Source organism: Pezoporus wallicus, unplaced genomic scaffold, assembly GCF_028554395.1.
Source record: "Pezoporus wallicus isolate ANWC-B61680 ecotype Strahan unplaced genomic scaffold, APGP_CSIRO_Pwel_v1 contig_7896, whole genome shotgun sequence".
In the NCBI taxonomy this organism is placed as follows: Eukaryota; Metazoa; Chordata; class Aves; order Psittaciformes; family Psittacidae; genus Pezoporus; species Pezoporus wallicus.
The window spans coordinates 334,054-345,792 of record NW_026639609.1 but is presented as its reverse complement, the minus strand read 5'-3'; the positions used below and the strand labels follow the sequence as shown (position 1 = coordinate 345,792).

The 11,739-nt window shown below is 44.2% G+C and overlaps 2 protein-coding genes across 2 annotated transcripts in view; one reads left to right on the top strand and one right to left on the bottom strand.

Moving 5' to 3' along the window:
* The window catches only part of LOC130602382 (uncharacterized), a 100,266-nt gene that overhangs the window by 43,538 nt on the left and 44,989 nt on the right, over window positions 1-11,739 (bottom strand). The gene's annotated exons all lie outside the window — the stretch shown is intronic.
* The window catches only part of GLG1 (golgi glycoprotein 1), a 93,229-nt gene that overhangs the window by 57,605 nt on the left and 23,885 nt on the right, over window positions 1-11,739 (top strand). Inside the window, exons 5-7 of the mRNA XM_057415182.1 lie at window positions 6,517-6,720; window positions 7,926-7,997; window positions 10,162-10,345. Of these exons, the coding sequence (XP_057271165.1) occupies window positions 6,517-6,720; window positions 7,926-7,997; window positions 10,162-10,345 (460 nt within the window). The remainder of the gene's footprint in view (window positions 1-6,516; window positions 6,721-7,925; window positions 7,998-10,161; window positions 10,346-11,739) is intronic.

The following is an 11,739-nucleotide window of genomic DNA, read 5'->3' as shown; positions in this document are numbered from 1 at the left end:
AGTAAGTTTTTAGGTTTAGGGCTAAATTTAAAATCAACCTATCAACTTTTTAACAGGGCTTTTTAAATTATAGCTCTTAGGCTTTTAAGAACTAGTCTCTTAAATCAGGCATTAGTGAAATGTTTAACAAAAATACATTTTTTTTTTTGTTAAAAAGAATTTTACTCGGTTGAGACGTTTGCTGCTGGAAGCAGCTTTACATCCCTAGTGTGTTAATTGAAGTAACAGTGTACTCTAGAAGACTTAGTTGACCAACAGAAAGCACAAGAATAAGGACTTCTTTTCAGGAACAAAAGCAACCTTAGGAGTGGGAGGGACTTGCAGGCACTACAAGTTCAGAGTAGTAATAGCTGAGTAATTTGCTTTCTCCATAAAGTATCTCTTTTAATACTGGGCTGAAGGACCTCATGAAATGATAACTGGCTTTTAACAGTCGGTACAGAATCAAAAGTGTCATATGGGACTTCTGAGTGTCGGGTCTGCGTATTACCTCTGGCGCATGACCAAATTAAGTAAATTTAAATACTTACTGAAGGGTACACTGGAGTAGATTTTGTGAGCATAATCCAAATCTCCCATAGCAGAGGTGAAACCAGCGCTAGCAGGCTGGTGTGCCTCATTGTGTGTAACTCACTGGATTGGCTGCAGAAGTTAAGGTGACTGAAGGGTGAGGATGGCAGAGGTGGCCACAGGCACAGGGTGTCTGGGGGAGGAAACGAATGCAACCTTTGGGTCACTGGGTTTCTGTGGGATAGCGAAGCAAGCCACTAACCAAGCTTTTATGGGGTTTAATGCAGTGTATGCATATTCCTCACTTTCTTCATGCCCAACCCAGAATGTATTGCCTTGGTGCATGAAAGTGTTGCAGCCTGTCGTATGATGTCTTTTGTTATGCTGTCATCCGTGGCACTTGGAGCAATTGAAGTATTTTATACTGCTATGGAAACAGCTATAAATGGCTATGCAAGTATTTCTTTTGTTGGTGTTCTGTTCTCTCTCTTTTCTGCTTTGGAGAAACCTAATTTACTCCCATCAGATGGTGGTTCAGGTTTTATTTCCATGCTATAGCTTCTGAGATTTGCCTGTAGAGAAGCAGTCATTACCCTTTTGTGTAACTGAATGTAACTGTGAATTTAATAACTAGGACCTGGGCACTTGAGGAGGAAGATGGGGGAAGAAATTAATCTCTTGCCTTTTTTTGGTGGAAATAAGCACTGCTAGACCACTAACTCCAGCCACACCAGGTGGCTAGTAGATTGCAGTATGATAGCTTCATCACAGTGACTGGGATAAACTGGCATTTTTCAATATAAAAGCACTTCAGTAGGTATTCTGGAATTACACTGCCTCTTGAAGCCCTTCTTCTAGCTAACAGTTTTCCTTTTCTGTACTCTCTTTTTTGTTTTAGCTTGCTTTCTACTTCCTAATAAGTTCTGTTCCTGCTGGATTTGGTGCTTATGGTGTGGTGTTTTCTGTGTTTTCTTTTCTTGTTGGCTTTCTGCTCTCTAAAGCTTTCTGCTCTCTAAAAGCAATAAAATTCAGCTTAGAAGTCTTGATCTGGCTGTAGACCCAATTTTGCTGCATATAGAAGAAAGGCTGCAGATGTGTCATTTGAAAGCATTAAGTTTTGTAACATGCCTGTGTTGTGGAGTTTCAAGTTAGTGGAGAACTGTTTAATAGCAGTTTCAGTCACCTCTCTGGTTGGCACTTGTGCTTTATAGCAAATTTGGTGTCCTGGTATTTAAAGCTTGCTTTGCCTTCATGCAAAGGGATCTAATTTGAAATTGGTAATTTTGATGGAGCTTTTTTTCTCAGGCTGCGTATCAGAATCAGCTGCTTTCCTGGTCCCAGCAATGTTCAGGATGGTATCAAACTGGCAAATAGTGTGTAGTTACCTGGGTACTAGGTTTAGCCATGATGTCCAAACTGGAGTAGATTATTTGCCATAATGAAGGCAATTGAACATCTGCTATTCTACTTTATGAGATAATAGTATTTTTCAGATTCCAAAAAAAAAAAAGACACATTAGGAGACCATTGTTTTCTTGCTTTAATTTCCACACTGAAGTGCTTTGAGTACAGTTGCTCTCACTCTTTCCCTAGTTTCATGGAATTACTAGACACAGGGGGAAATGAGTCTAAATGGGAAGAAACATTCAGCTCAGCCTGTTTCCTTAGTGCAGTCTTACAGCAATGTCTCGTGAGCTGAACTACTGGAAATTTACTAGTCTGAGAGCCGTACCCACAACTCTGGTGTCCAGGTTAGCCAGGTAGAGTGCCAAATGGAACCCTGACAGATTTGTGGGGTGGAGGTTGAGGGAGGGGAGTCTCCCTCTCTGCTCCTCTCTGGGGAGACACCCCCCCCCCCCGCAGTCCTATGTCCAGCTTTGGGGCAGCAATGCAAGAGGGACATGGAGCTGCTGGAGCAAGTCCAGAGGAGGCCATGGAGATGCTGTGAGGGCTGGAGCAGCTCTGCCTGGGGACGAACTGAGAGAGCTGGGCTTGTTCAGCCTGGGGAAGAGCAGGCTGCGGGGAGACCTTGGAGCAGCTTCCATTGCCTAAAGCAGCTACAAGAAACTGAAGAGGGGCTTTTGACAAGTGCCCTCAGGTCCTGGACAAGGGGCATGGCTTTAAATTGGCAAGGGGGGAGATTGAGATGAGACCTTAGGAAGAAGTCCTTCTCTGTGAGGGTGCTGAGGCGCTGGCACAGGTCACCCAGAGAAGCTGTGGCTGCCCCATCCCTGGCAGTGTTCAAGGCCTGGTTGGACAGGGCTTGAAGCAACCTGGTCTAGTGGAAGGTGTCCCTGCCTGTGGCTGGGGGTTGGAACTGGGCGAGTTTTAAGATCCCTTCCAACCCAAACCAGTCTGAGATTCTATGATTGTACATTCTTAAATGCAGTTGGTGTTAGCCTATAATTAAAGCCTGAAAAGATAATTTCTCTAAACCACCATTTGTAAAGTCCCATCTAGAATGTATTTGGCCAGTAGCATAGCTGCCTTCATGCACTTGTGAAGAAATGAAAAGCTAGGACCTCCTTAAGATAGCTTAGCTAGTTATCACTAGCATTCAGGGACCTGTCTGTCTGAAAACAAACCCAGATTCAGTCAGTAGATTTCTTAAACAGTATCAGGTGAGCACAGGAACACTAATGGCGTGGCAAGAAAACGTGTCACTGCTTGAAGGTGGGAGGAAAGGGCAGGACAGGAGCCAGCAATGTTGATGTGTGGGTGTTTCTATTTCTGTTAAGTCTGATGTGTTTGAAAATTGTGATAACACAGGGCAGCAGAGTAGCCAGTGCTGCAGGATGACCTACCCAGATGTAAAAACTGTATTTGCAGAGTAAAGCAATAAACTGGTCATTTCATGGTGGGTCCCTGAAATGCAGTCGTAAACATTCAGCATCCAGCATATGGAAATCTGCTTTGATTACATGCTTAGAAGTAAGTTTCCTTTAATATGTAGTATGACTGACCAGGATTTGAGACCCACGCTGTAAGAAACCAGGAAACTTCTGGCTTTCCTAGCAGAAAAGCCTACCTTGTGCCTTTCTTGCTGGTGTGCAAGGAGAGGCTGCTGGTGAGTGAGGGTATGTCATGGTCTGCCCTGCCTCCCAGCTGCAACTTCATTAGGCTGCAGCAAAAGCCTGCCAGAGTAGCTTAAAAAGGGTTGTTTTCAATCACCTACACTTGCCAGCTTCTCAGCTGTAACTACTGCCTGTGACAGACCACAAGGATTTGCAGAGCAGCATTTGTGTTGGGCATGGTTATGGATAAATGGCAGTTTTAAGTAGTGTGGCGATCGTACTGCAAACCCCTGATTCCCTTTGGTTTGAATCCTAAATGGACTTGACACATAATCATATTTCTTCAAAGATGCTGATGTCTGGCTAGCATGAGGAGTTGGCCAATTCCCACTCAAAGACGAACAAAAATAAGGAGCTTTGGGGTGTGTGGGTTTGTGATTTGTTTCTCCCCTTTTTTAAGGGGGAAAACTACTTTTAGCCCTTTTAAACCAATTATACTTTTGGGTTGTGTTTTCAGTGCTGTAATCATCCAATTCTTCTTGTGGTCCAAGTATAGCAGAGTTGAAACAGGAATCAAAAGCTGCCTGCCTGAGGAGACATGTTGGAACAGAAAGATTCCGAAGAGTTGAGTGGCTTTGAATAGTCACAGTCATGTTTTATGGAGACTGCAACAGCAATGGATGAATCTACTTGGCAGAGTGATCTATGTTACTACTGTGAATGCCAGGTTAAGGGAATCAGGTGATGCAAATAAGCATGCCTCGTGTATGCCTCCAGGTAGTCTGATATAATTTTAGCAGCAACAACCTCTCACAGCAAAGCAGCATAAATTAAGGTTCTTTTCACAGGAAGAACTTTTGAACGCCTTGAGAAATCTGTTCCAGAAGTGTTCTTGTTTATTAGAGGAATTAGACCTTCTAGAGAGGTACAGAGGGGGTATGGTTCCCTTTCTAAACGTGTAAAAAGGATGTAGGAAGCTAAGCAGAACTTTGATCAGCTTTGCCCTATCTTTTCTGGGCTTCCATACAAAGCACAGGCTTTCTGTGTGTGTTGGCAGTCACTGCTTGTAGTCCAGACTTGTCTTCAGGCTTGCAGGACAGTGAATGTGGTGTACCAGAACCACCTTCTCTGAGTCTTCATTTACTCTTGAATGCTTTGATTTTGGTGAAACACCTTATCCTTGGTGCCATCTTAAGGCATATCAAGGATAAGAGGGTTATGAGGGGCAGTCAACATGGCTTCACCAAGGGGAAATCATGCTTGACCAATTTCATAGCCTTTTATGAGGAAATAACACGGTGGATGGATGATGGCAGAGCGGTGGATGTGGTCTACCTTGACTTCAGCAAAGCATTTGACACAGTCTCCCACAGCATCCTCACAGCTAAACTGAGGAAGTGTGGTCTGGATGATCAGGTAGTGAGGTGGACTGTGAACTGGCTGAAGGAGAGAAGCCAGAGAGTTGTAGTCTATGGGGCCCAGTCTAGTTGGAGGCCTGTAACTAGTGGAGTGCCTCAAGGGTCAGTACTGGGACCGGTATTATTTAATATATTCATCAACGATTTAGATGAGGGAATTGAGTACTATCAGCAAGTTTGCTGATGGCACTAAGCTGGGAGGAGTGGCTGACACACCAGAAGGCTGTGCTGCCATCCAGCGAGACCTGGACAGGCTGGATAGTTGGGCAGGGAATAACGTGATGAAATATAACAAGGGAAAGTGTAGAGTCCTGCATCTGGGCAGGAACAACCCCAGGTTCCAGTATAGGCTGGGGAACGACCTGTTAGAGAGCAGTGTAGGGGAGAGGGACCTGGGGGTCCTAGTGGACGACAGGATGACCATGAGCCAACACTGTGCCCTTGTGGCCAAGAAGGCCAATGGCATCCTGGGGTGTATTAGAAGGGCAGTGGTTAGTAGGTCGAGAGAGGTCCTCCTTCCCCTCTACTCTGCCCTGGTGAGACCCCATCTGGAATATTGTGTCCAGTTCTGAGCCCCTCAGTTCAAGAAGGACAGGGACCTGCTGGAGAGAGTCCAGCGCAGGGCAACAAAGATGATAAAGGGAGTGGAGCATCTCCCTTATGAGGAAAGACTGATGGAGCTGGGTCTCTATAGTTTAGAGTAGAGGAGACTGAGGGGTGACCTTATTAGTGTATATAAATATATAAAGGGGGAGTGTCACGAGGATGGAGCCAGGCTCTACTCAGTGGCAAACAATGATAGGACAAGGGGTAATGGGTACAAACTGGAACACAAGAGGTTCCACTTAAACTTGAGAAGAAACTTCTTCTCAGTGAGGGTGACGGAACACTGGAACAGGCTGCCCAGGGAGGTTGTGGAGTATCCTTCCCTGGAGACATTCAAAACCCGCCTGGACACATTCCTGTGTAACCTTATCTAGGTGTTCCTGCTCCAGCAGGGGGATTGGACTAGATGATCTTTTGAGGTCCCTTCCAATCTCTAGCATACTATGATATTGTGATTTTTTTAATCTTCTTAATAGAAGAATTAGCCCTGAGAAACGTACACTGGTCAGTGCTCATTTGTGACCTTGTTAGCATCACTCTGTTATCACCACCCAAACTGAAGGCTTTTCTCAGCATAGAGGAGCTATGATTTTTGTCTCCCCCACATATGTTCCTAATGTGATACTGTTGCCATGGTGCAGAGAGCTCTGTCATGTTCAGGATAGCCTGACTGTTTTGGTAAACTGCTCTGAGAAGCATGGCTAAGCAGTGATAATCACATTAAAACAAATCCAGAGCACTGGAGGGGGGATTTCATGTGACCATCAGTAGGATGATGTATAAAATGAGTAGATAGTACAGATATTAACTGTTGCCTCCTCTGAATGCAAATGCAGTTTAGGCTGAACTTCTAGAAGCCTCTGTGTAGACAGACTGTTGCTTAATTTATGTAGTGTTTATCCATCATCACAGCCCACTGGACTGTATATGTGCTTGATAACAGATACTGTCTTGTTCTGCTCATATAGGATGCCCACTCACAAGGAGAGGTGGTGGCATGCCTGGAAAAAGGCCTAGTGAAAGAGGCAGAGGAGACTGATCCTCGAATTCAGGTGTCGGATCAGTGTAAGAAGGCAATTCTTCGTGTAGCTGAACTCTCTTCGGATGACTTCCATTTGGACCGACATCTTTACTTCGCGTGTCGAGATGATAGAGAGCGATTTTGTGAAAATGTGAGTAATTTCCTTTTACATTTCCTTCTGTAGTAATACATTAAAAAAACCCACAAAACTCCACTGGAAGGAGGAAAGGAATGATAGAGTGGAGCCTGAGCAAGGTGTAATACTGAAAGCAGACACCCTGTAGCTGTCACTTCACAATATCGTGGTTTAAACCCAGTCAGGTAATTCGTTCGCTCACTCCCCCCCCCTTTCTTGCCCTCCCCCTGCTCTCGGAGGGACGGAGAGGAGAATCAAAAGAATGCAACTCCCACGGGTTGAGATAAGAACAGTTTAGTAACTAAGGTATAACACAGATCACTACTGCTACCACCAATGATAATAATGATAAAGGAAATAACAAGGGAAGAGAATACAACACCTCAGCACCAGCCGACCGATAACTTGCCCCCCTCAGCCTGACCAAGCACCGACCGATACCTCCTCCTACCCTGCAGACTCCCAGCCCTTCCGGCTAACTCCCAGTTACATCCTGGGCATGACGTGCTGTGGTATGGAATACCTCTTTGGTCAGTTTGGGTCAGGTGTCCTGTCTCTGCTTCCTCCCGGCTTCCCCTCCTCCCTGGCAGAGCATGAGGCTCACAAAGTCCTTGGCCAAACCAAAACATCCTTGTTATCAGCTCTGTTCCCGAGCTGAAAGTCAAAACACTGCACTGCACCAGCTACCAAGAAGGAGAAAAAATGACTGCTACTGCTGAACCCAGGACATTATGGTACTAAATTCACTCACCCAACAAATAATTGTTATTTCCAGTGGGTAAGTGAACTGAATTGGCGTAAATGGTTTAATGGACATCAGAGCTGGGATGACAGGGAGTGGAAGGACTTGAAGAGGGAGGAGGAAGCAGCAAAAGTGACCGCTCCATTCTGCAGCAATAAGCTGTTGCAAAAGATTAAGCCTGGTCTCACTGCTTGCAGCATTCCTTATGCCTGGAGCTGGAAAGCTGCATTGTTCAGTATGAATTAGCTCATATCAGCTGAGCATCTTCTTACTAAAAAGGAGATGAATATAACCCAATTTTATTTTTTTTAATACAGTAAAATTAAAAAAAAACAGTATAGAAGCAATCACTGCCTTTTGAAATGTTAACTTTAACATATTTTTAGTTTTAAAAAAATCTCTTGGGTGTAGTTTAACCTGCTTGTTACACATTACAAATCACCTCTTTAATGGTAAATGTTACTGTTTTGTTTCACAGACTCAGGCTGGGGAAGGTAGAGTCTACAAGTGCCTCTTTAATCACAAGTTTGAAGAATCAATGAGTGAAAAGGTAGGTATCTGTCTTGGTGAGACAACCCTAATACAGAAATCTTCGAACCATTCATCAGTCCGTGCTACATTATTCTTTTCTAGGATTGAGGAAAATCCATCATCTGTACGGTTGGATGACTGCTTTAACAGATGCTTTGACTTTGATGTGTTTATGTTTTCAGCTATGTGCTGCTGGCTTGAATTAACTGTACTGAAGTTACAGCCTTTAAAGTTAAGGATTTAAATAAAGCTTTTGGGTCGGTGATTTGCAAAGGTAGATGTGGAGCTCAAGTAGTAGCACTGTAATTGTGTTTAAAGTAGAAGTCACATCATGCTGGGGTAAGCCTTGGATGAATACTGTCATAACATACAGATTAGAAACAAAATGCCCAAGTTCCTCAGCACAGGAAGCTATGTGAGGTTCACTTTTTTCTTTCCCTATTCCCCCCCCCCCCGCCCAGGCTGTGAGTAACTATGAAGCAGCAAATTCTGTAGGAAAGATGCACAATTCAGTTACTGGTGTTTTCCCTGAAGATGCGGTTTTTGACAATAAAAAAAAGTTGCTCTGGAAAGCCAGTCCCAGAAAGAGTTTGTATTGGTGCAGGTGTTCTAGGAAGGCAGCAATGCTGTCAGTGATTTCAGAACCAGCATCTTGGTGTTTGGGATTATGTGAAATTATATCATCTGTCTGAAAGGATATCGATATGGATATCTGTAAAGCTGTCCTCAGAAAAGCTCTGCTGAAGGAGCCTAATGTGGAGTCCTGGAGGCCTTGGATTGATTTCTTTTTCTTTAAACGCTTCAGCTATGTGAAAGCTTGGTTCCAATTAACAAATTCAAAACTGAGAGTAATCCCTGAGAACTTGAAACAAAGCCTCATTTTATGCAAGCATATTACAGAAATGGACTGTGCTTTTTGCTTAACCTGGTTATGGTTGTACATGGCTTTTGAGGGTTCTTTTCTATGACCATCTAAGATAGGAATGAACGACGTTGAGAGGAAGCTGTGGCAGAGGTGGAGTTTGCAGAGCAGGAGAAACACAAAATCTGGTTCTCACTCTCATAGCTGCCAAGGTTGGACCATATGCAGGGTCACGAGTTTTGCAGAAGCTGTTACCCAGTAAAAAGTCCCTCCTTGGATGGTGTTGGCTGCTGCAGACACACATAGCCAACTATAGCTGCCTGGTGGGTGGCTTGGTTTTTGTGTAATCCCTGGTGTATACAATCTCCCCCCCCCCCCCCCCCCCGGGATGAGGTATCTGTGAGCCTGTATCTCCCTCTGTCAGGAGCTTTTAAGTCTCTCTAGTCCTAAGAGCTCAGTCATGGCACAGAAATGAGAGCATGAAGGAGGAGATGGGAATATCTTGGGGTAGGGCTTTCCAGGTCCTGGAGTAGGTATGGGAAGAAGGGGGAGAAAGGTCATAAAACTTGATGTAAGGAATTGCAGAGGACTCTGTAGTGCTTCTCTGATCCTTGTGCTGTAATTGCTCCCTGCCCTCCCCACCCTACACAGACACAATTTTCCTTCCTTTCAAATAGGCCTTGAAGGGACAAATTTGCTTGAGGTATTCTGAATTGTCTGCCACCCTCAGATTTAATTTTTGTGTAATTTAAACCAAAAGCTACTAAGTGTAGCACGCCCCTTTTGGGATGAAATTTAAAGGGTTGTTCTTGCCGTTGCTGGGTTTGGGTTTGCCACAGTGCATCCTTGTGAGCCTTGCTATTTGTGGAAAATTCCTAGAAATTCCCATGGTCAGGCTGATTTATCTACTGTCATCTGTTGGGCACATTGCAGAACAAATCCAAAGAACATGCTAGTTTGTAAATGTGACTGGAAAAAGTTGTTTCTTAAGGGCACGGGGTGAGCACAGACCACAGCTGGGATGAGCATCATCAACTGATGCTAGTTCCTGAGAATGAGTCATGCTCATGGCCAGAGGTCTCCCAGATTGCTGGATGAATGTGCAGTTTCAAGAAGAGCTCTGCAGAGAGCTGCTGCCTTCAAAACCATTGATCTCTTGACCTCAGTGTGCATTTGTCCTGGGTTCTCTATGAGACAAATGAAATTTAACTGCAGTCCAGCTTAAGTGTATGAATTTTAGAGCAACTTGAAAATGTAGCAGTAGATCTGACTCTGCCGCTACGTGGAAGCTCATCCAGCCATCCCAATGTGTCTACTGCAGTGTCGTGATGCACTGACGACCCGCCAGAAGCTGATTGCCCAAGACTACAAAGTCAGTTACTCACTGGCAAAGTCCTGTAAAAGTGATCTGAAGAAGTACCGCTGTAACGTGGAGAACCTGCCCCGGTCTCGGGAAGCCAGACTTTCCTACCTGTTGATGTGTTTGGAGTCTGCAGTGCACAGAGGTAAGTAGAGCTCAATCAAGAGAGGTGCAGCTTGCTGGGACCTGGATTTTAAAAGTTTCTCCTGGGCCTTCAGCTTCAACATTCAATTGCAGTCTCCTCCTCCAGGCAATATCCAATCTTTGGTTCAGTGACAAGTTTCCTCATCATGAGGCTATAATCACTGCTGCTGTGAAGATCAGAATAGCTGAGTAAATCTCTGATGCTGAGTGCTGTTGTGTAGACAAGAAGTTTAAAATGCAAAATAGCAAATCCCACTTGGGTGTGTAATTGCAAATCCTTCTATTCACCATGAATTCAAGGAGCTTTTTTCCTCCTTTATGTAGTAAGGATTAAATATGCTACTGGGATAAAACATGGGATAGACAACCTGTTTATCATCACTCCTGGGAAGCCAGGGGTACTTAGTCCTCTGCCTCTTGTAAGTAATGTTCTCTCCTTGCACTTCAGCAGTTTGGGTAGATGCCTTACTTTCTCTAACCCGTTTTTTTCCTGTATAGAAGGAAGGTAAGTGTGAGAATATTTTTGTTCATGTAAGTTAGTGAAAGTTGGAGATGTCATAACAATAGTGGCTGTCCCAAAGGCATAGGCACTTGGCAGTGCACACATAGGCAGCAGGACCTATGCTAAAGGTTCTCTGAAATTACCAGAAGATGTAAAATGACATGTTACAGCCTCTAATCTGCACTGCAGAGTTGTTTGTTTTTTCCCCCTTGGTGTGCAACTGAGCAGTTCCAGTGAAGCAGCAGGGCTGCATGCTGCAGTGCCTCTGTCATGGGAGGGAAAGGCTGTAACGTCATAAGCAATATGTGCATTCTGAGTTTGAATAACTCATTGCTTCTGATTGATGTGGAAGTGATGTGTCCTGTTTGTGGAAGAGTTGTGGGTGGCTTTTTTTCCCTTCTCCCTGCAGTAGGGCAAGTGTGTTCCTGAATTACATGCAGGAAACTGCTGTTCAGTTATGAATTTGTACTTCAGTTATGAATTTCTACTTCTACAGTGGAGTGGGTTGTCCAACGTGTGGCTTATGTAGAAGCATAGCCTGGGAGGAGCACTTGTTATTCCACACACCAGCGTGTGTCTGTATTATAATGCCTGGGAGCCCCTGTTGGGATGTAGGACCTCTGTTGCATCGGGCATTGTACACCCATGAATAACTTATGATAGGGGCTAGGAAAAAGGCATAGGAGAAGACCCAACCTGTTTTGATTAAAAGGAAAACCAAATTGTCTGCATGGAGACAGTAGAAAAGCTTATAGCAGGTCTAAGCATTTATTAAAGCTAGATTTCTGTGCAAACAGTGGGGTAGATAACTCCATATATACTCTTGGTAACATATTCTATTCTGGTTCTTGGCTTCTTGAGAAAGTATTTGCTGTTGCTTTAGAAAACTTTGT